Source organism: Tinamus guttatus, unplaced genomic scaffold (assembly GCF_059628265.1).
Source record: "Tinamus guttatus ecotype Peru unplaced genomic scaffold, ASM5962826v1 Tinamus_guttatus_pri_ptg000510l, whole genome shotgun sequence".
Taxonomy (NCBI): domain Eukaryota; kingdom Metazoa; phylum Chordata; class Aves; order Tinamiformes; family Tinamidae; genus Tinamus; species Tinamus guttatus.
The window spans coordinates 2,628,287-2,653,058 of record NW_028289044.1 but is presented as its reverse complement, the minus strand read 5'-3'; the positions used below and the strand labels follow the sequence as shown (position 1 = coordinate 2,653,058).

The following is a 24,772-nucleotide window of genomic DNA, read 5'->3' as shown; positions in this document are numbered from 1 at the left end:
ATGAACAGGATAATTAATGGATGATAACCTGAACTTCCATGTTCTACAGTTGATTTTCTTCCTAATCACTCTGCATGCTGTTTTTTCCTTTGGAATGGCCTTATCTGAGAGCACAGAAGAATAGAGGGATTATAATGATTTAAATAAGAGGTTTGCACGTTGAAGAACTGCAAGAGCTTTGGTGGACACCAAAGTTAATGCTAGGGACAAAATACCAGGCAGGAATTAAGTCAAATAATCGTTCTTTATTTTTAAATAAGTTGCAATCTGCCATTAGTCTCATGTTCTCAAAGGGCTAAGCTGCAGGTATATTATGTTGGGCCATCTGGAAAGACATTGTCTATACAATGTTGAATAAAATCTGGAGTATGATCCAGTCTGGTGAGGCCAAAAACTTAAATCCAAGAGGATACATTCATAGAGATCCGACAGGGACAGAGATATAGCAGGTTTTATAACAGAAACCTGGAATGGACAAAGGCAAAGCAATGAATGTTACTTTAATGTTAAACTACGCTCATTACTTTGTTAGTGATCTTTCTATACTCAGTGCAGCTAATATAGCTAGTAATATAGCATTTCTGCAACATTTTTTCCCTAGCAATCTGAAAGTCCTATAGGGAAAGGAGGCAGTAAAAGTATCTTAACAGGGCACATGATAGCTTTGGTCCAGGTATGTTTTTGATCCTGGATCAAAAAGCTTTTTAGTAACACACTTTTGGATATTAGTCAGAAATCTTGTCCCTTCCTTAACACATCAAGGTTTAATTCGCAGCAGGCATTTTATATGTAAATTCTGAGGCTTCTGGAGAATGCTTTTGATGGTAAACTTATCTGAAAAAAAATCATTTATAAAGATATCTTCCTCAAAAGAACAAGTTCAAAATTGTTTTGTTGGCTGAAACAAAGCCAACCGTCTGTCCTGAAAACAGTCTGTCCTCAAAAATATTAACATTTGCAGACTTCAGAATTGCAACCCTTCAAAGTTTTTGTCTTCAAACTGATTTCTACAGATTTGGTCCCAGGGTAAATGTGCAGTGCCATTGGATTTCTGAAAGGCAGAATTTATTGAGCAACATGACCTTTTTGGACAGACTTTTTCCAGATCTCCCTCTTCTGAGTGATCTTATGTTGTGTTTTCATATAATTCCAATCAGATAAAAACATTGAACAGGCATAGAATTGGTCACAGAAAAAAAAACTTACTGTGAAAGAAAATCTTTTTCGGCAACATGCAATAAAGAGGAAAGAAGCTTTGCTCCCATAATAGTTAAGCCAGTCCCACTGCAGTCATCAGACCTTGCTTGTATTTAGCGTAAGAGTAGGTTTAGCTGCTCAGATTTACTGAATGCTTGTAAAGAAAATAGCAGCTTATGTGAAAAAAGCTTCCTACAAATGTATTTTAGCAACAGTCAGTAAACAAATCTGTCTTCAAGCTAAAAATATACACCTGAATGTGAGCAGCAGTTTATTCAAGTACTCCATCCAAAGAGCCAGAAAACCTAATTAAGAATTATTATCCATCAGGGCCACTCTCTCCCCAGCTCTTGGCTGTCTGTGGTGCCTTTGACAGAGTGCTGCCTCAGTCACCACGTAGAGCTTGGATATCCACCAAGGAAAATGGGCACTCTTCTGTTGTTCACCTGGCTACACTAGTTTTTAAAAACAGCTCTGTTCTATTAACTAATCTGAGCAATGACTTTCTAGAACAGTAGAATGTTTGTAGTTCTTGTTACTATGTTTAAAGAAAGCTAAAGTAAAGAAACAGCTGAAAACAGTGGTTTTCAGAGTGTGGTCTCCAGATTCCTGAGGGATTGTGGATTACTCCTAAAACTGTAGAACGTCATCTGCAACTAAGAGCAAGTTTGTTGTCAGTGGACTCCATTATCCAACTGATGTCAGAAGGGATCAACCGTGTGTTAGCAAATATTTATGAATCATAAAATTTGCAGCAGTTTAAAATGATTTATGTGACATTGTGCGGGAAAAATGTTTTGCACCTTGGTTTCTCAAGGGATTTCTTTTTGTTTTGTTTTGTTTTGTTTTGTTTTTTGCTGATGGGGATTCTATATCCCTACCAGCAAAGATGTGAGGATTTAAAACACTGGAATTTTACAGCTGGACCAAATACCCTTGTTGATATATAATTTACGAACAAGTCATCAGCTGGAATATGAGACAAAATATATATATATATATTTCTATCTATCTGAGGACTTACTGTAGGAATGCTAAAGTGATTTTACCTGGACAAGGAATGTCTGGATTGCCTGCCTGTCTCCACTACCCAACATCCACCACGACCACCAAGCAAAACAAAACTGTGGAAGGTGTTAGGAGCAGGCTAAGGAACATCAGTCTTTAATTGTCCATACATGAGCAGATGGAGGGGAGGCTTTCAGAGGTAAGACTTTCTCAACTATTTTCCATACATGTGAAATATTTAGGAGTAGGACATTTTTCTGATGTCAAGTTCTTATTTCTAGACTGTGGCAGAAATGCAACATGAGGCTCTGCAGAAGTTTGCCCTCTGTTTTAGTGCATGCAAGGTCCACCTGGAATAGTGATTCTGAATTTCCTTCTACCCGGCAGGCCAAAATTGGCCATAGTCATAGATGAAGTAAAGTCAGACAAAGATCTGTGGTCTGTTAAGGAGCTGTTTCAGAAATCTGTACCAACAAACTAGATTTCATAGAATGACAGAGCCAGCCAGGAGGTCCCTAGAGATCCCCCTGATCTGATCTCTAACTATCCTTCTGCCCCTGCATGATTTTGCTGTGTCTGTGTCTTCATAGTCTTTCATAGCTGTTTATGCTGTTCCTGAGGACTTACCATAATGGAAACCCAGTCTCACCAGCCTCACGTCTGTAACAGAGCTATTTTTAGTACATAGGAAGGTTTTTCTAATATCTAACCTAAGTAATCATGTCGCAGTTTAAGCCTGTTAGATCTGTTTTCTCCCCATTGGGAACCCAGGGACACGACTGTTTCTCTCGCAGTAGACTTCTATGCGAGGTTGACCTTTCCTTTCCTGTTGTAATACCTTACACCTGACCCTGCTGAACAGCGTCCTGTTTTTCCAGTACCTCCAGTTTGTCAAGGTCACCTGGAATCTTGCCCACAGGGTCCTTGCTGTGCTTCCCTGGTCAACGCTGCCCCTTAGCACAGGCAGACTCCATTCCATCATTCTGATCTATAATGAAAACAGTGACCGGCCTCAGACCATTCTGAGACCGTCCCATTCTATATATACATTTATCTTTCAGCTTTTCATCCCTAAGCACACTGTCCAACCCATTTGGGACAACATTATAATATACCTCAGTTTCTTTGTGTCTTTTGGCATTACTTTGGTAATTCTTTTGGAGGCCTCAGGGCTTACTTGGATGTATTAACCTCAGAGGTTAACCCATATTTTATGTGTTCTGAGTATCATACATACTGAGTACTCAAAGGTGCTGGAGCATCCTGTATTCTAGTTGCGTCTGAAGTCACCATGGTGTTATTATACTAAAGACATTGTCCCTAGATATATTATTTGGTGTTTCTACATACTTCATATTTCACAATTCATTGCAGAAGTAGTTTCCATAGGTAGACTAGCTCCTCAAGCTTTGCAGGAAAGGCTTTGAGAAACACTGACCTCTATAAGTAGCATCTGTTTTGATGAGATTATAAAAGAAAATATTTTTATGCGTTCCAGTAAGAACAAACATCTTGTTCAAGTTTAGAAAAACGATTGAAAATATGTATTTTTTTCTTTTAGGGTTTTTGTTTCACATATGTATTCAGTCATGAAAACTTACATGGTTGAAGTATTTGACTTTACTGTTTAATTACACTTTGTGAGAAAAATTTGGGATTTCTTTTCTGTTGAGATAGAAACATCTGCCCCCCAGAATTTTGCCATTTGTTACAAAATGAAAAGCCTAACTTTTCCATAGCTCTGCCTTTAGTTGCCAGACTGTCTTCAAGATTTCGTTAAACTGTAGTTCTTCACATCATGTATTACTTCAGTGATGAAATGTGGGTTATAAATTATTAGTTTAATCAAAGCAAACCATTCTTTAAACTGTATAAGCTTCTCTACCGAGTTTGATGTAAACATGAACATAAACAACCAAGCTAGTTCTGGGTTTTATCAGGCTCCCTCCTTCCTTTGTCAGGAAGCCTCCTTTCTTATATAGCTGTAGGATCAGAGTATCGGCCCTGACTTCGTATCTCAGACATAAGGTACTTTTTCAGTCAATGAATAACTGAATGGAAAAAAAATAGCACCACAAGATGTTTTGACAACCCAGATCAAGCATTCATTTAAAAAAGCTGGAGTGCTACATGGGAGAAAAGTCCCACAGCTTCAGATTGAGAAAGATGCCTGGATAGATGTAGGGAGGGCAGTGGCTCTGTTTTTTTGCGGGCTTGTTGGCCTCTTGTGTTTTTTCCCAAATCAGCTGCTTTTATGTTTTAAGTAGCTTGAGTCCACATATAGCCTAGATAGTGCTCCATGTACTCCATACAGTCAGGGGCCTTTTATATGAAAGGATGTCCTGCATGTTATTTAAAGTGTTAATATTTGAGTTACGCTGCACTCTTTCCTTTGAGCATTTGTCTCTAAAGTAATATAAATCTTAGCCCCCCCATTCTGCAACTGACTGTCTGCGGATTTCAACTGCAGAACTTGGTCCAAGTTTAAAGGCAGTGCAACACAAATTAAAAGCAAAGAGGGAAGAGGAGAGAAACGGGGTAGTGTTTTCTGGATTCTTGGGCTAGCTGAAGGCTTTTAACTTCAAAGGCTAGCTATTTTCAACTGAAAGCAACTTTTAAAGTGTTTCCAGAATTAGGCCAGAGATAAACAAGAATTATTATTCATACCAATGATCCCTATTGACTCCTTGCTTGTTATTTCACTTCTGTGTTAAATGCATCTGCAAGCAAATGAGACACTGCACCAGCAGACCTTCCATTCAAAATAAGATGCTGAAATAAGATGAATGTGTTTGTAATTAAAATATATATGTATTTTAATTTTTAATTTTAATTAAAAAATACATATATATAGCTAGTTCGTTAGTATGTTATCTTTTATATTTCAGGACAGAATTAAGGCCCCTGGTGCATGCAACATGTTGCTAAAAGAAGTCTTTAGAAAACTAATGCTGAAGGCTCTCCAGATGTTTTTCTTGCACTCAGGCTGTAGTTTGGTACGCTTCACTTCTCAGACTAAATCAGGCCTTCTGTTGCATTAATAGAAATTTTTGGAGAAAGGAGCCAAAAGTGTTGGACATGCAGTTTGTACCTACACAGTTTAAACTGCTTTCAAGCAAGCCAGGATGTGCACTCATTTGCTCACAGCCTGTGCTCAGAAAGCTACAGAAGAAATATGGCAAAGCACAAGTTCATTCTTGGGATGTTTTTCCCTCTAACAAAAGATCCAAGGAGCTTAACAATGTGCTTCCTGAGCTGTTTGCACTGCAGTGCTGCCATCAACGCTGAAAATTGTTCCTAGATCTCCAACCACCATTAGTCTCAAGTTTATAATTGAGACCAGTATATAGACAGGGTTTGGCAGAGCCGCTCCTGCACTCTCACTGTGTGGAAGTTTCCAAACCATGGACTGAACATATCAGGGCTTAGAAAGTTAGCTGCAATGACTTCTTTTCTTGGCTGCACAGTTCCAGCCTTTTCAACTAGGAAGTGAATTCCATTGTGCAACCAAAATCAACATGTTTTAAAATCTTAATCAAGAAAATGTCCCCAATTAGCTTGGCTTAATTTTAAATCGTTAAGATGTGTTAAATGGGAATCATTGAGGAAAGTTAATTAGTCTGTGTGTCTCTGCCTTTAATTCCTAATTACTCTGAGTAGGTTCCTTGTCCACCAAAACTTGCTGGCTAGCTTATAGTGCAGATATTTGTGTACAAGCACAATTAAAAGGCCATAAATTGGATGCAGTTCGAAGCCTCCAAGTGTTCTGCATTTACTTTTTTATACATTTGGATGAAAAAAGAGATCATCCCATAGTTAAAAATGACATTTGCTTTTTTTCTGTTTTATGTGTAGAACTGCTCTTTAGGTTTGACAAGTAGCTAACAAGCGGCCTATTGTAAAACAGTTCTGAGGCATCGTGCAATGTTTTGGGGAATTTTATCATGGTACTTTTGATGATTTTTACCTAGAATACACAGTAATAATTTCAGTTTACTAATGCTTGGTCCAAATACTTGGTCCAAACCTGCTTGGACGCAGTCCTGTGCCACGTGCTCTAGGTGACCCTGTGTGTGCAGAGGGGTTGGACTAGAGGATCTCTAGAGGTCCCTTCCAACCCTAAGCATTCTATGATTCTGTGATTCTATGATACTGACTTCAAGTTTCTAATTCGGGAGTATGTTGGAAAGGACAGCGGCGTAGGGTGCCCTGTTCAGAATCACAGGGCTCTGCCCGAATTCCTGCTGCGACCTTAGCGAAGAGAGTGCTGAGAAACACGTCCCTAGTAACTTAACATGATGAATATTCCCGTCTGCTGAGCCAGCTCTCGTGTGTCTGCGGAAACGGGACGGATCCTTGCTTTAATAGTGTCTTAGGTGAACACTGTGTCAGTCCTCCCAGGACAACTGCCCCTTGGCTTTGCCTCCCCTGCTGTGAGGAACGTGTCTTGTGCCCATTAGTGAAGGCTCCTGCTTAGATGCTTTTCTCTGGCACCATGTTTTTTGCTCAGGATCATTTCCTTTCTGCATCGTCAACCTGTGCAAAAAAAATATTCTTCCTCCCTGTTTAGGATTCTGTTGAACTTCTTTATAATACAAAGAATGTAGAGCATCTTTTCTGCAGAAAAAAATCAGGTAATATTCAATACACGCACCCTTCCTGGATAGCATTATTCTGGGTTTTTTGCTTCTTTTCTTCATTTGTTCTCTCTTTTCTTTTGATTTGCAGTATATTTTAAATTCATTGAGACAGGAAAAAAGGTGATTGCGCTCTCACTGTTTCAAGAGAAGAGTATTTGGCTGCTCCATTCACCAGAGTAGATTACCGTAAAGGTATGCAGGGTGCCCTTTCTAATTCCAGATAAGCCTTGGGCTCTAGATAGAGAGCACAGGACAGAATCTAATTATTGAAGTAATTATTACTGCCTTCTCTGCTACACTGGGTTTTTTTAAACCCAGGGCCACATTTGGACCCTGCCAGCAGCTCTGTGAAGTCAGGCTGCAACAGTTTGACTTTACTTACCTGAAATGGGTTACTCATTTGAAGCCTTACTGGTCTATTTTTGACTCTGTAAAGAATATGTGATGGCAGAAAGTTTTCACTTCTTTAGTCAATGCATTGACATTTCTATGGCTGTTTTTTTGAAAAGATTTTTTTTTTCCACCTCTTTTGAGGAATCTGATATTAGCTATGGTTGGCCTACATAGGACTAATGAGACCTGTCATTTCTTGTTCAGTCCATGTAGCAGCTGGAAATGAAAAGTATTCCACCAATAATCATGCAAGGCTATTTTGCAGCTATGGATCTTATAGAGAAAAAAAAAAAACAAGTTAAAAAGGTAACCTTTCAATTACCTCCTACTCAGTGTTCGCTTCTCTGAGTGTAAGTTTTGTTTTACTTTTCATATATTAGTGTTTTGTCAAGTCATTCAGCTTTTTTGCACCACAACAAAACAGCTATCACATCAGCTCAAAATTACAGATAGAAAAAAATCAAGCTGTCAAAAGGACAAAGCTTTATTTACTCTGTCCTTTTCTAATAGTAGTTCTGCCATGTGGATTAGTCAAGAGTCCACATACAGTAAGTGATGTCCTATGGATTCAGAACAGGTACAAAATCACTCCCTTTCTCCCAGTTAGTCCCACAGAAATCCTTCAATTTGTTTCCTTCTCTGGATGGGGCACTCTAACTTACTTCATGAAGCCTAAAAACAGCCCTCTCAGTTTATTGGCAAAAAATACTCAATTTATTGGTTCAGAACATTGAAAAGTTAGCTTCAATTGCTCTTCCACAATCGTGTTACATTGTGTTTATGGACAGTTGGAAAAAAAAAAAAAAAAGGCAGTTTGTGTATCAGATTGGGAGGAATTACCAGAACTTTGTTTTAGAAATGGCACAAACGCCCAATTCTGAACAGCCCTGAACCTTGTGATAACATAGATCTGAACTTTGTGTTTCAAGCACGTCTCTGTTTTTCTATTAATAATGAACTAGTTAGATGCATGTTTGTTTGTAGATCAAATGAAAGAGCTCTTTCATCACCAATATCTGAAGCATCTAACATCTGTTAGTAGAAAGACTCTATTGGCTTATTATTCAAGTATGCATTAATCAGATTAACCGTAAATATTATTAGCGTGTTTTGTTATAGCAGTCATGGCATTCCTCCAGCCTTGGTTAGTGGTCATACATCTGAAATCCAATATCACCTTGAAGTGTTTGATAATCCTAGGGAGATATGTATAACGAGGCAGTTAAAAACATTGTTCATCCTGTTCATGTGTTTGTATAAATTCAGAGTTGCTCAATTTTTGTTACATAAAATATAATTAAGTTGTATTTTTTGGAGAATATGTCTTACAGTAGGAAGACCATTTTTTTTAATAGCTTGTTAAGCACCAAGATAGTCATTAATGGTCTTTGTTTACCATGTGGGCAGAATGATAACTCCATGTAGCTGGATCTACAAGTTGCTAATTGCCAGAAAGAGGAAGTTTGTGATTAAACATCCAGTCATATTCCTATGCTGTGGGGGAACGTTTGAGTCTGAATGGAAGTTCAAGGGAAAGCTGCATGTTTGCTCTAACTCCCCATCCTGCTCTGTGAAAGCAGACCTAAACAGCTGCATTAAAATGTGTTGCAAGTTTGGCTTGGAAAGTATCTCCATAAATTGTAGAATACAAAGAAGCGTCTTGAATTGATTGAAAATATAAGCGGATACTCACAGTTACTGCAGACACAAATACTGAAAAAAAAAATTGATATAAGGATCATTGGCTCTGATCCAGGTCTTGACATCAGCTCTCTAGCCCATTCGAAGTGTAGCAGAGCATGCATGTTTACACTGAATTTCTGGGATTATTGGAAAGTTGGAGCATGAGGTGTCTGTGCGGAACAAATGTCTATTACTGAACATTAACAAGACGCTCTTTGACTAGCAGAAGACAATGAAGAAAGTGTTTTAGTATTTTGGGTTTCTAGGCAACTTTATAATGTCAGATATTCATGGTGCAGTTATATGGAGAATATAGGGAATAAAAAAATGCATTTGCCTAGTAAAAATGGTTCACATATATTGCAGTCTTATAAAGTACTTTGCCTGGACCTCAGGAGTGACATTTAAAACCTAGTGTCATTGAAATAAATCATGTGCTGAAATAATAATTGCTTTGCTGAGCTGAGGCATAAACACATAAAAAGGAATACTAACCTAGAAAAATTGAATGTTTTTCAATTACTTATGTGTTTTATGTGGTGTTCATAAAAGAATGCAAAACGTAAAGAACTTAGGATTTCAAGTCAGTTTTAAACCTATCATCATCTTTAAGTAGCCCCTACTTAACATGTGCAGTCATGTGCCTTGTTTTAAAGAAATCAGAAATAAAACAAGCTATATAGAAGTATTCAGAACACATATATATATGTATACAATTATGTATTGCATGTATTTATATGTGTGTGTGTGTATATATATATGTGTGTGCTAAAAATATGTATAAGTGCACACACAGATATGTAATCCTTCTAAATTGCAATGCCCTGCCCAAATAGGAATGTGTTGACGCAGGCTGGTGACAAAGCCATGAAACAGCAGCGTTAGGGAAAAGGGAGTGAATAACAAGTTCACAAAGGTTGCTGATGAATGCTCCAAATAATTTGTACCCAAACTAATGCTGACTGTGAAAATGGGACCAGGATCTCACAGGAGTAAGTGTCTAGGCAATGCATCAGCCAAGGACATATTTCTGTTAATAAATGCAAAATTGGGCATAGCGTGTGCTATGCATACATGTCAACAGGCTGCAAATTAGTTGTTTTTAGTTAGAAAGATCTGGAAGTCCCTGTGGATGGTTGTCTGAATTTATCCACTCAGTTCTCAGGGACAGTGGAAAATGCAGTGTTTGGTGCTACAGGGGGAGGAGGAGATAACAAACAGAAACATCATTATTGTAGTGTGTAGTGGTACACTGCAGTCACGTAATGAGTCTGGTCACATACTAATTTTCGTAAGCAGTTTTGGGCTTCTCATCTCGTAAATGATGAAACAGAATTAGAAGATGGACAAAAGGGTCACTAGTGTCTCTAGAGGTATTAAATAATTTCCATATGAGGAGGGCTCTTTCAGCTTGGCAAAAAAATGCTGAGTTAGGACGTGATAAAACTGTATAAATCCACCAGTGGTGCAGAGAGGAATGAAGAGTGGCAGGGTGCTATTTTTCACAAAACGAGAACCATAGTGTGTCTCTGTGAAGCAACCAGGCGGCAGTTTGGCAGGATACAAAGTGCTGTGCACAAAGTCCATGGCTATGGGGTGCTGTGGGGTGCATAGGTATAAAAAAACGGATATGATAAAGTTGCAGAGGACTGAGCAGTCAGAGATGGCCAAAATGCAGTGAGTTGATGCAGCCTCCAGCTCAGGACTTCTCAGTTTCTGGAGCTGAGAAAACTGGAACTCAGTTTCTGGAGCACTGGGGCATTTCGCGGATGTCCCAGGGAAATGATGCAGGATCCTCTCCCTATTTTTCATGTTATTTCTCAAATCCCCTGCCCAGCCTCTTGTCCCCACAGTTTCCTGCAGTGTCCTGTCCATGAGCAGGCAGGGGGACGACGGAGGGCAAGGTGGGGGCACGTGGATACTAAGCCAGAGAGAGTGACCTTTTCAAAAGGAATAGCTTGTTGGGTGGAGAAAGAGCTTCCAGCACCTTCTTGCTATTGAAGTTTCATGTGGTTTTGTTAAGGCAAGAGCAGATTTCGATATCTTGTTTTAGCTTCAGCTCAACCTATGTCCTGTGGAGTAGAACTACTTCCCTTCCTTATTTTATGGGATTCTATGCAAGTCTAGATTGAATCTCCAGCTGCCACCGTTCCTCTGCAGCAATAAGTAAAAGGTTAATATGTGGCAAAAGTAGCTGTGATAATCCTGAGCTGTAATTTAGACCGATGAGTGTATCCAAAGGATAAATTCTCAAATGCATTAAACAAAACAAGAAATAATGTACACTTCATATTGTCTTGCTTGTGCTGCGGTCTCATTTAATTGGCCACTGGAACAACTGGCTGGAAGCTTTCCCTCTGCCTTGTTGTTTGAATCATGAATTTTAAAGACTTTTGAGAGAATGACTCAGGAGGTGAAGCAGCAGGACTTCTAATGTTATTTATAAGCTCCATACAGGAAACTATTTCAGTGTCTGTAGCCAGGAAACTCAAGCAACTTAGCCTGTAATTTCATCATTTGAGGGTAAATGACAGGAGAACCAATGCTGTCAGTGCCTCACTAAACAACACGAACATTCTGCGTTGTCTTTGTTTACTTGAAAAATAGATAATGAAATAATTGGCATTAAAATCAGCTATCAATTACCCATAAAAGAAGAATTAACTCATGAAAAAGAGGTTAATATGTGCAGCAAAATACATACAGGAACCAGCTAAAATAAATATTTTTTTGTTATAGTATTTGTTCTGAAGATTGCATTAAACTGAGGGCACTCTCCTCACATATGCCCTGCAGTTTTGGCCTCCCAGTATTTCCAGGGCAGGTAAATGGCCGATATGAGAAGGGAGAAGCTGCTGAATCTGCTGCTGGACACGCGAGGGCTGCACATGCATGAACATGCATGGACATGTACAGCAGGGCATGTAGGAGCCCAGCGCTGAGTTAGCACTCTAATGGGATGAGAAAATTGCACTTGCCTTCAGTATTTTCTACTTTCATAGTATATAGCCATCTCTAACTGCACAGAAGATTGGGATGTGTCCTTTACATATTTTTTGCTAATTCTAAGTTCTTTGCATAAAAGAATGGCATACATTTTTCATCACATTTGGTTCCCTTCCAGGGCTTTGCAGTTTTTCAGTGCCACTCTGAGTAGTGTCTTTGACATTTAAAAGACCTGAGACTAGAATAAACTTGATAAGGCAGTAAAGGAGGCTTTTCTTGTTTTCTGAGGAAAAGTGGGAAACAAAAGCAATCATGAGTTTAACAGATGAAGAAAATAGAATCTGTCTTTTGTGGTGAGCTAAACCACTGCAGAAATAAAAACAAGATTTGAAATCAGGTGCTTGCATTAACATCTTACTGCCAGCAGTTCCTTCGATATTATGCAGATTTGTCTTTGCTGTAAAACGAAGCTAGAGCACACAGATGTGAGAGACGGGAGAGACGTGCACCTAAGCTGTCTTGCAAAGCTTTTATTTGAGCTTCATAAGCTTATGGAAATGTGCAAAAGGTCCTTTGCTGAGGAATTTCCATCTTTGCTGTCAGGGGTGGTATCGCTTGCATAGCAAGGCACTGGTCTAGACTCACATTTCTATCATTTATTCCTCTCTCAGTTGCTGTGAGAAAACAAATGTGTCATTTCATATCCTCTTGCCTCTCTCGTCCTGCAGTGTCCCTCTTGCCTCCTTGGAGTGCCAGTTCTGGGCAGGAGACTTGGTTTTGGATAGGGATGTGTAGTGCGTGAAACACTGGAGTGTTCTGATATATCCTCTAGGGCCTGCTGTAAAACACAACCTAAAAAAGTTACTGCTTATGTGTAGCCGCTGTTCATTATTGTATTTACTTCACTATATATGGGTGTAGAGGTCAGTATCCCAAAGATGCAATTGGGATACTGAAGAACCAGCACCCTCAAGAGAAATTACAAAGACAGTGGGGAATTTCCAAGGTCTTTGAAAGGTTCATGGAACAGCTGTAAAGTTTTCTTGAAAGCAAAAACAACTGGGAAAACACTGATAGGGCTATATGGCAAACATATGACTTTAAGACTCAGATAATTGGCTTCACTTGGCAACTCAGTGTTATTTAGTACATAAAAAGTGAAAGAAAATGCAGAGGAAAAAATGAATGCAAAATGTGTTGCATTAAAAAAATACTCTGTGGATAATGCAGATTACCCCCAAAGATGTTTGAGTTTTATGAAAACTTCCTTTGCAGTCGTGCTGATAATCAGTAACTAATTTGCCAGTCATTGCTTGCACAAAATGGCAGTAGTCTTAAAGCTTAAAAATGACAGTAGAGTTTAACGTTGACTTAGCACAGCAATGCAAATAGGTGCAGGTATTTGACTGTGCCTGGCAAGAAGCCAGGTCCTAACTGACAAACTCATTCACTTTGTGGTTCGTTCATCCTTTTGCCTTAGTAGCATTATCTCATTAAATTGTCCGAAGAAACAAAAAAAGAGAGAATTTACTAATCTGCAAAGAATTGCTATTTAATGTAGATATAGGGCGGATAGGTATTCTGGTCACCAGCTAACGAATATTCACGTTTTGCATTTAGTATCAGCTACCAAAGCAGCACCTTTTGCCTTATGTCCTGAGTCAAACCATGTATAAAATAACTGGCTTTACAGAAACTCTTGATATGAGTTCAGGGTAAGAATGAGCTAAAAGAAGTGAAGAATTTGTTTTATTTCCAATATAACAGAAATTTGAATTAATCAAGGAAATGGCACCAGGGGTTATCACGCTCTAGAGAGAGAGAGGTACCATTTCTGGAGGTGACGATCCTGGTGCAGCGGCACAGGAAGGGGCACATGGAGCCTCGTGCCATGTGAGGGACCAGGGCACAAGATACTTTCTCAGGACAGCACCTCCAGCAAGTCACCAACAGGACAAGTGCACAGGGTGGCAAGGTCAGCAACAGGAGTTGTGGTGTTTGGTGGTTGCCTCTGCTTACAATGGCTGTGATTTAATCAATTAACTAAAAAGCAATTGACTGCTTTAGTGCAGATTTACACTACTGGCCTATTTTTGTCACACTTGCATGACAGTGAATTGATTCATGCAGAAACACTTGGCCTTGGTGGCAGAGCCTAGAAGGTGTCAAGTCTAAAAAGCAGGAAAGAGGAAAGAAAAAGGAGAGAATAGTATTTATTTCTGAGACACTCATTGAACTGGGTAGTTCAATGAGCAGTAGTCAGCCTGCAATACCTGAAATCAATAAGTGTCTTAGAAACTGGATTTGGTCACAAAATACCTCTCTGCTATGCTGAAGGCACCCTAGTGATTAATGATTTTGTCAGCCTCGATGACACCATCATTACCCCAACATCATCCCAAGTCCCCTGATGCAGTTTGAGTATTCAACAAGCATTTGATCACAAAAGAGCACATAATGGTTCTACATGTTTTTAAAATTATCACATTTAAGCAGTAAGTTGATCTGGTTGGCAAGTACTGTACAAATAGCTGCTGCCGTGTTCTGGCACAAGGGAAACATCTTTTCTAGCGTAATCTGTGGAAAAGAATCACTTTCATGTGCGGCTTGCCCAGCATGAAGACTCAGGAGCAGGTCAAGTGTGAGGAAATGATCTCAGAAGGAGCTGAAAGCACAAAAACAAAACAAAATGAAAAAATCCCCAGCCCCCATAACAAAGAAACCAGAATCCCAAACTGAGAATGAATAGCCTCAGTGTTTGTCTCTGATACCAGACTTCAACTGTATGACCACTGTATGCACCACTGTATTAAAGAGAGTTTTCTGCCACTTTGCAATGGAATTATGAATTATTTATGTCTCATTTTACCAGAATGTCTCAAATAATAATTTATTTCTAGTTTTTAATTTCCAATGCTTTCATGCACTCATAGAATAAATGCAGTAGTTAGGGCAGCAATTTTGAAAATTCTCTCTCTTCATGCCACAACAGTTGCTAAATCCAGCTAAAAGCAGTTTCTTCCCAAATTCCTTATTAGCCAGCAGTGTTTCTCATGTGATTTGCATCGCTGTAAATGTGAACAGACCAGAAAAGGGTAATTAAGAAAGGTTACTTGGCAAACATTCCCTTTTTCTTTTTGAATGTTCTTCCTCTGCAGTCTTGGCACACACGAGAGCGTTCTCCATTAACTGTGAAGAACACGAGTGTGATAGTGGAGCCCAGAGCTTCACTTGTTTTTTTTTAATCTGAGCAGGTTACATTGGAAATCAAAATTAACTACTTGACAAATGCCTATGTAACACTTTCCACTGGAGGATTTTTAAGTACTTAATTCAGGCTTTCCACGCTGTGCTGGGAAATGCACTCACCGCTTTGTCGGTGGCTATCATGGAGACAGGTAAATAATTTATTGGCAGGCTGTTCATCTGTTTGCCCTTATTGCTAGCTTGTGTAGCTTGCAATAACAAGCCTCCATTTAATAATAGCTAGTGCTCCCAAGGGGACTGTCACCATCCAAATCGTAACCACCACCACAACAGCAAAATCAATTCTAGGTGAAAGTTGGCAACTGGAATTTTTAAAATTTCCAATTAGTATTTTTCAGTTTCTTACTATCTTTCAAGCTTCTGCAAGTGGCAGGCTTGATTTCCAGGCAGATTTTGTTTCAGAATGCTTAATAACAGAGTGGCTATCTAGGATACAGTATAATTAGTCATGCAATTGACTCTGAAATCTTGCTGTGTGAAGCATTACACAGACTTCTGCTTTCCCTTCCCCTGCATTCTGTAGAATGATTGCTATACTGAAATCATTTTTTCTTCTGTTAGTTTTTCAGAAAAGTGGCTGTAGGATCCTGCTGAATTTACTTAGATAATGCCACATGATTGCAATCACAGAATCACAGACTGGTTGAGGTTGGAAGGGACCTCTAAAGATCATCTAGTCCAATCCCCTGCTCCAGCAGGGACACCCAGAGCACGTGGCACAGGGTGGCATCCAGGTGGGGTTTGAAGATCTCCAGAGAAGGAGACTCCACAACCTCTCTGGGCAGCCTGTTCCAGGGCTCTGTCACCCTCACAGTAAAGAAGTTCTTCCTCACATGGAGATGGAACTGCCTGTGTTTCAACTTGCACCCATTACCCCTTGTCCTGTCACTGGCCACCACCAAGAAGAGTTTGACCCCATCTTCTTTACATTCTCCCCTCAGGTATTTATACATATTGATCAGATCCCCTCTTAGTCTTCTCCAGGCTTAACAGGCCCAGCTCGCTTAGTCTTTCCTCATAAGATAGACGCTCCAGTCCCTTAATCATCTTCGTGGCTCTCTGCTGGACCCTCTCTAGAAGCTCCACATCCCTCTTGTCCTGGGGAGCCCAGAACTGCACCCAATACTCCAGATGCGGCCTCACCAGAGCTGAGCAGAGGGGCAGGATCCCCTCCCTCGACCTGCTGGCAACGCTCCTCCTCATCCAGGCCAGGATCCCATTGGCCTTCTTGGCCACCAGGGCACACTGCTGCCTCCCAGTTAACTTGCTGTCAACCAGGACTCCCAAATCTACCAATTTGGAAGTAATCTACAGACATTTCCTAGACAAGAATTTGTAATTCTGTTATCAAAAATCTGAAGTGAGTATTGGCAGAGTGTCTCAGAGCTTCACGGTTCAGAATCACCTGCATATGTTGAGCTCAATCCTGAATATGTTTGCTGGTGAAGCAGCAATATTCAGTGTCTTCTTGTAGCCTGGCCACCTCCACAAGTCATAAATACCTCCTGGCAAGTAATGTCAGTAAGGAGTAATCTCAAGTTTGAACAGGAGACATGAAAATTGCTTGCAGTTTTATTTGTGGCACCCTAGGTCTAGAGGTTTTCATGAGGTCCTTGGCTGTAAAAATCTTTTCTTGTGCTCAGAGTTTTTCTCTTTTGTTTTTATTTACATAGGATAACCTGCCTTCTTGGGGTCCTTTCATTAGTCTCATAAAATATTGTTGGGTTCCTGTCTTCAATGACAGTCTAAATCACAGCCACTTTAGGAACCTTTTGATATTCTGTGTTCTTATACTCTCTGACAAATTTTGCTGAAAGAGGTTTTGCACAGTAATTGTTTGATGACAAAGTTAGGTTATTTTATGATTCAAAAAAATAATTTAGAGGAACAAATGTATTTTAGCATTTCAATGAATTAAGCCTTACAAAGTAAAAGGTATTTGTTCTTGATCCTTTCACAGAGATAAAACACTACTCTAAATCCGTAATTATTATGATTAGTGCAATGTGTGCTACAAATTCCAAGCAATAAATTTGTGTCTTATAAAAGACAGTTCAGAAACTGTAATGAATTTGCATCAATGGCTTAACTTATAATGCATCTGCAGTGGAGAATTTAATCATTCAAAGAGTTTAGGAAATGATCACAGAGGGTCCTCTTTCACCCCTCCTGGGAAACCTGGGGCCTCTGTTGCTTCCCTGAAATGCCTGTATACCAATGCGCGAAGCATTGGGAATAAGCAGGATGAACTGGAGATCTGTGTGCGGTCCCAGCGTCATGATCTCATCGGAATCACAGAGACGTGGTGGGATAGCTCGCACGACTGGAGCGCTGCCATGGAAGGCTATGTGCTCTTTAGGAAGGACAGGCTGGGAAGGCGAGGTGGTGGAGTTGCTCTTTATGTGAGAGAGCAACTGGAATGCATGGAGCTCAACCTGGGAGTCGAGGATGAGCGAGTTGAGAGCTTGTGGGTAAGGATTAGAGGGCAGGCTAATGTGGGAGACACTGTGGTGGGTGTCTGCTACCGGCCACCTGACCAGGACGAGGAGGTTGATGAGGCCTTCTACAGGCAGCTGGATGTTGCCTCACGGTCACAGGCCCTGGTTCTCATGGGGGACTTCAACTACCCCGACATCAACTGGGAGGACAACACAGCCAGGCATAAGCAGTCCTGGAGGTTCCTGCAGAGCGTCGACGATAACTTTTTGACGCAGGTTGTGGAGGAGCCGACGAGGAGAGGTGGGCTACTGGACCTCGTGCTATCAAATAGGGAGGGCCTAGTAGGAGATGTTAAGGTGGGGGGTAGCCTCGGCTGCAGTGACCATGAGTTGGTGGAGTTCAGGATTCAACGAGGAGGAGGCAGGGCTGTAAGTAGCCTTGCGACGATGGACTTCAGGAGGGCCAACTTTAGCCTCTTCAGAGACCTCCTCGGTAGAATCCCATGGGCTAGTGCTCTAGAAGGCAGGGGGGCCCAAGAGAGCTGGTTAGTTTTCAAGCGGCACTTCCTCCACGCCCAGCAGCAGTGCATCCCTGTGTGTAGGAAGGGAGGCAGAGGGGGCAGGCGACCTGCGTGGATGAGCCGGGAGCTTGTGGCAATGCTCAAGCAGAAGGCAGCGGTATACAGAATGTGGAAAAGGGACAGGCCCCCTGGGAGAAATACAGGAACATAGTCAGGGAGTGCAGAGATGCGACAAGGAAAGCTAAGGCACGTCTGGAAGGCAAGCTGGCAAGGGACGTTAAAAATAACAAAAAAAAATTCTTCAAATACATTAACAGCAAAAGGAAGATCAGGGAGAACGTGGGTCCGCTGGAGGACGGGATGGGCACCTTGGTTACAAATAACACAGAAAAAGCAGAGTTGCTCAATGCCTTCTTTGCTTCGGTGTTTACCAAGGGCAGCCCTTTAGAGCCCCAGGCCCTAGAGGCAAGAGAAGAAGCGGGTGGAGAGGAAGACTTGCCCTGGGTAGAGGAAGATTGGGTCAGAGAGCACCTAAGGAACCTCGATACCCACAAATCCGTGGGCCCTGATGGGATGCACCCCAGAGTGCTGCGGGAGCTGGCAGATGCCATAGCTAAGCCGCTCTCCATCATCTTTGAAAGATCCTGGAGAACGGGGGAGGTGCCGGAAGACTGGAAGAAGGCCAATGTCACGCCAGTCTTCAAAAAAGGCAAGAAGGAGGACCCAGGCAACTACAGGCCAGTCAGCCTCACCTCCGTCCCCGGAAAAGTGATGGAACGGCTCATACTGGCTGTTGTCTCCAGGCACATGGAGGACAAGAAGGTGCTCAAGAGTAGTCAGCATGGATTCACCAAGGGAAAATCTTGCCTGACTAACCTGATAGCCTTCTATGATGAAATGACCGGCTGGATAGACGAGGGGAGAGCGGTGGATGTCGTCTATCTCGACTTCACCAAGGCTTTTGACACCGTCCCTCACAACATCCTCCTGGGCAAGCTCCGGAAGTGTGGGATAGATGAGTTGACAGTGAGATGGATTAGGAACTGGCTGGATGGCAGGGCCCAGAGAGTGGTGATCAGCGGTGCAGAGTCTAGTTGGAGGCCTGTGGCTAGCGGGGTCCCCCAGGGGTCAGTCCTTGGTCCAGTCCTGTTCAATGTATTCATCAATGACCTGGATGAAGGCACAGAGTGCTCCCTCAGCAAGTTTGCTGATGATACCAAACTGGGAGGAGTAGCCGATACCCCAGAGGGCTGCGCTGCCATCCAGAGGGACCTGGACAGACTGGACAACTGGGCGGTGAAAAACCTCATGCAATTCAACAAGGCCAAGTGCAAGGTCCTGCACCTGGGGAGGAATAACCCCAGACACCAGTACAGGCTGGGGACCGAGCTTGTGGAGAGCAGCTCTGCGGAGAAAGACCTGGGTGTCCTGCTGGACGACAAGTTGACCATGAGGCAGCAGTGTGCCCTCGTGGCCAAGAAGGCCAATGGGATCCTGGGCTGCATTAAGAAGAGCGTCTCCAGCAGGTCGAGGGAGGTGATCCTGCCCCTCTACTCAGCCCTGGTGAGGCCGCATCTGGAGTACTGTGTCCAGTTCTGGGCTCCATAGTACAAGAGGGATGTGGAGCTGCTGGAGAGAGTCCAGCTCAGGGCTACAAGGATGATCAGGGGCCTGGAACATCTGACCTATGAGGAGAGGCTGAGGGAGCTGGGCCTGTTCAGCCTGGAGAAGAGAAGGCTGAGAGGGGATCTAATCAGTGTATATAAATACCTCAAGGGAGGGAGTGCAGAGGACGGGGATGGTCTCTTTTCAGTGGTGGCCACTGATAGGACTAGAGGAAATGGCCAGAAACTGAAACATCAAAAATTCCATAGGAACTTAAGGAAAAATTTCTTAACAGTGAGGGTGACAGAGCACTGGAACAGGCTGCCCAGAGAGGTTGTGGAGTCTCCTTCTCTGGAGATCTTCAAAACCCGCTTGGATGCAGTCCTGCGCCACGTGCTTTAGGTGTCCCTGCGTATGCAGGGGGGTTGGACTAGATGATCTCTAGAGGTCCCTTCCAACCCTAAGCATTCTATGATTCTATGATTCTATGATTTATCACATAGTTCTATTGTTTTATACTTGTACCTATTTAAAAGAACTCAGAATCAAATTTTAAAAGTGTATCAGTTGACATAATTTAAATTTTAAAACTATTGGAAAATAATTCAACACTTGTAACCCACCCAGTGACTTCTGTGGGATTGCATGGGCTCAAGTCAGGGCAGGTAAGTTTCATAAGAGCAAGAAGAGAACCTAAAACTAAGTCTCAAAACTGTAAAACTGTAAGCTGCAGCTTTTGCGTTCTATATCTCGTATCTCTTGGATGGATTTGCAAACTGCAGTGAAACAAGCAGTCCAAATCAGTTCCCTGTGCAGTGATGGAAATATGCTTGTTAACCACAGTAAGAGTTGGAGTGAGCCCTGAGTGACTATAGGAGTGATCAAAAGATTTGTATTATAGGAATGTACAGCTACACTGCAAGAAATTTTGCTTTCATTCTCTTTAAAGGCTTCAGACATCTCAGTGAAACCAAGGAAGATCACAATAGTAATTCTTATGAACACGCATGATTTTATCAAAGCCCTTACCTTTTGATGCTGATTTTTCTGCTATTTATGAATAAATCTGGACAATTATTTAGTTGTGTGTTTTTTTTTTTAATCAAACAATCCATCTTTTTGTACTGCTTTACATAGTAGTATCTAAACCCAGCCTGTGTGTTTGACTGGGTGCAATAACTGGCACTCTCAAGTTCGTGTCAGCATTTGTTCTGAGTTTCTATGACCAAGCAAGAGTGGAGCCTGTTGTGCTAGAGGCTGCTGACACTGGGGACTGCAGACTTCAGCCCTGGCAAGCCTGCAGGCCAAATGAGTCAACCCAAAGGATTTACAAGCCGTGAATCAGTGTGCTGTTGGCAAATGTCACACTTATTTTCTAAGTAAGTGGGGCAGAGTTTTGTCTCTGGGAGAGTTGATTAAACTGAAAAAGAAGAAAAAAAAAGGAAAAAAAAAAGGCAAGAGGGAACCTTCTCTGGTGAAACCAGAGAAGAAGAGGCAAAGCTAATGAACTTGGGAGTGAGGAACCTGCAAGGGGAGAGGGCATCAGAGAGAGGACAGACCCCTGGCTGGTACACTGTACAGGCTGGGAAACAGGGGCGTCTCCTCCACTGTGCCTGCTGTGGCGGTGGCTTTTCCTGCTCCTCTTGGTTGTCATCTCTTCTGGGATCTTGAGTCGTTGCTCCTGAGCACTATTTGTGCAGCTCAAATGCACAGAGGGGTTGGACTAGATGACCTCTAGAGGTCCCTTCCAACCTTAAGCATTCTATGATTCTATGCAGTTTGAGGAAGGTTTGTCCTTTCCATGCCCCCGGTGTCCCCAAAAGAGTTGGTGATTCCTGAATTGGAAGAGCTGGGATCTCAGTGGAGCTGCTGCTGATGGAGGCTCCTGAAAGCCACCAGGATCAGCTTCTTTGGCTGGGATCATGGAAAAGCTGCTCTGGAGTTATCATCCCCATTGTGAAGGGAAGCTCAAAAGCAGAAGCTGATTCCCAAGCTTCCCTCAACACAAATACCAGTAACGCAAGGACCCGTTACCAAGTCACAGCTAATCATCGTAGTAGTCATAAATGCTGATATTATATCTGACAACTAAAGAATCCGTTTCTGTTGGATCGAGGACAAGAGGAAGTGCCACCACGTGTGGGGTTATTGTATGGATTTTCCTGACAGCATTCTGGTAGTCAGAGAGCAAAAATGGATGTGCACTGTTACTAATGAGATGTGTATCTCCAGGGAAGTGCAGCTCTTCCCCTCTATGAGCTTTTGCTACCTTGTGCTTATTCATCTACCCTAAAACCCAGAAACTGCACATGCCAGGGCTCTCTGCAGTTACACTGTGGAACGTTATACAGATGCTTGTGGCTTTAATAATAAACAGCACAAGAATGGATTCATATTTATATTCTTCTTTAAATATTTGTATTCATATAATGGAATATTGCCCATTTTTTCTCCGTAGGTGCCAGCTTGCGTGATGACATCAGTAAATACTTCTGGTTTCATCATTCTCGTGGGGACACAATGACAGTTCAGGATCCAAACCAGATGAATCTCTGTGCTGCTGTTTGGACTGTCGTCTCCTATGTAATTGCTGACATGGAGGAGATGTTGCCAAGGTAATAAAACAGCAAGAGAGAAGATTTCTGTTCTTCAGTAAAGATTATGAGTCCCCTAATGTGTGCAGTCTACATCTGTGGGAAATTCCTTTTTTCACGCTGCACATTTTATTTCTCTTTCCCTCAAAGCACATCCTCTTTTAAATATTCCTCTCTATTTTTCCTGTTTTAATATCTCCATTGTGATTTCCCTTTAAAGTTTCTTCTTTTAAATGCTTTTTAATGTCTGATCAATGTATGATACCTCTTTGAATGTGATTTAAAGTGATCCTGTGCAACAGGAAACATACACCAAATAAATCTTTTGCATCAGCACAGTTATGGTATTGAGTGAGTGTACGAGTTTATGGGTTTATTTTCTGTCTTCTTTAAATCTATTAGAATGACGTGCTTTTAATAAAGTAGCATTTCCTTTGTACTCTCTTAAGATAATGTTACTCTGTGTACAGTTTTCTGGTTATAGGACTAATCTTAGTAAGTAGCATGGTAAGAATCAAATAACAGGGCTTTTAATAGTTCAGTCAGCCCCCCCTGCTTGCTCTTAATACAGGCTGCTTCATGCAGGGCTCAGATGAAGGAGGATTTACAGGATGGGAAGTAAATAACAGGAATTAGATGTGTTTCCCCAGGTGGATGGCCTCTCATGGCTCTTTGCAGGCATTTGTTGGCCATATTTCACAGCCTGGACGTTTCCTGGCTAGTTCCAGATGTCCAAACCAGAGCCCGTTTTGTGTTTCTTTGGTCACTCCCACATGGAAAAGTGTGTGTGTGTCATTTGCTTTCTGATGGAAAACTCATCATAGGAACATGCAATTACCTCACATGGCTGCTTTTGTTGTTGTTGTTGTTGTTGTTCTGGAATGTCATGCTATGGAGAAGCACCCTGAGCACTGTGATGTGGGACCTTCCCCACCAGCCCACTGACCCACATGGAGCCTGAGAGCAGATGCTGATCCCACCAGCTCACATGGGTCACAGCGCTGCTCCTGGCCTGGTGGGATGGCATCTCCTTACCACAGTGCAGGCAAGAGGAAGGCATTCTTAATGATAATTGATGGGGAAACTTAATTCCTGCATATTTTTTGTTGGATTTTGTATTTTTACCATAAGTTTATGTTTTTTCAGATGCTGAGTATTGGAAATGCCTATTAAGAGCATATAGGTAGTGTTGGGGGAAGAAAGACTTTAGGGTATATGATTTCTGCTTATGTATTTGTGACATGATCCTCCTTTGTGCCTTTAAATTTTACAACAAGCAGTCTTATTGATTTGTGCATAACTTCTGCAATATAATCAAAAGCACTAACATAACGAACAACATAAAGGGTATTAAAGGGAATGGCAGGCAATTCCCAGTGCTGTTAATCAGTTCTGTGGTTGAGCTTAGGGATGAGCCATTCATGTTTATAGAAGCAATAACCATGGTATCTGTTTACCATGGTAGAGCCCTAATAGCAATTTTACATAAAATTTATTAAGTATTTCCCCCTTTTTCCTCCAAATCACTCCAGGAACATAAAAAAATGTTTAGACATATTCTGCTCTTTCTTTATGAAGAAACAGTTTTGAAATACAGTTAGCACAAATTTCCTCAGCTTTCATGCCATCATATATATGTTTGGCTTTTTATTTATATGCTTGACAAGAGCACAGCTCTTGTATTTACCACTGACAGATTCCCAGCTGTCTCTAAGTCCAACCTTTTGACCTTGGTAGAATATTATTGACTGTTTTTTGAACTTTGTTCCACATCTTTTTTCCTCAGTCCTCCTATGTCACTTGAGCATCACAGACTTGTAAGTATATTCAGTGTGAAATTAAATTTAATATTGTTAGCCTTAACCAAGGGTTATTTGGAAAAAGGGTTTATTTGCTTTTTTTTCCTCAATTAATGAATGAGATGCTTAATTGCCATAAAGTCAAATAGAAGATACATTGAATCAAGAATTCTCTCAGTGGAAGACAACAAATGCTGTTATATGCACATAACTCCAAAATATGTTCCCTGAGATACGTGTTGGATCATGGGTGTCATAAGATAGGCCACTGAAATTAAGCCATGATGCCCCTGAGGAGAGTTTAACTTTTGCATTAACTTTGGGCACACAATTCCTAGGAGCAGATTTGAAGAGCAGATTTTGAAAAAAATGTACAAGAATAAAAAATAACCTCTTAATTTCATATTAATAGTTACATTAAACATCTTTTACTTCTCAAATTGAAAACAAAATATATTTTTAGTTATAAACAGGCTTTGCTCAAAAGGAGTTTTCTTGATCCACCAGTTCCTTCTTGTCTTATTTGTAATAGTTCTCAGATCTAAAAGTTTAGCTGTTAAATGTGCTCTCATAATAACCCCAGATGTACCTCTCAAAATTTCCATAAGCAGTGAGATGATAATAAGTTTCTTTCCTTTTCCCACAGAGTTTTTGTAGCTTTTGTGCAATAGCTCATCTTAA

The 24,772-nt window shown here is 41.2% G+C and overlaps 1 protein-coding gene across 1 annotated transcript in view; it reads left to right on the top strand.

The window, feature by feature from the left end:
- CPQ (carboxypeptidase Q) overlaps positions 1 to 22,367 on the top strand; it is a 124,856-nt gene extending 102,489 nt beyond the window's left edge. Inside the window, exon 7 of the mRNA XM_010222536.2 lies at positions 22,157 to 22,367. Within this exon, the coding sequence (XP_010220838.2) occupies positions 22,157 to 22,317 (161 nt within the window). The 3' untranslated portion in view covers positions 22,318 to 22,367. The remainder of the gene's footprint in view (positions 1 to 22,156) is intronic.
- The last annotated feature ends 2,405 nt before the right edge of the window (positions 22,368 to 24,772 follow it).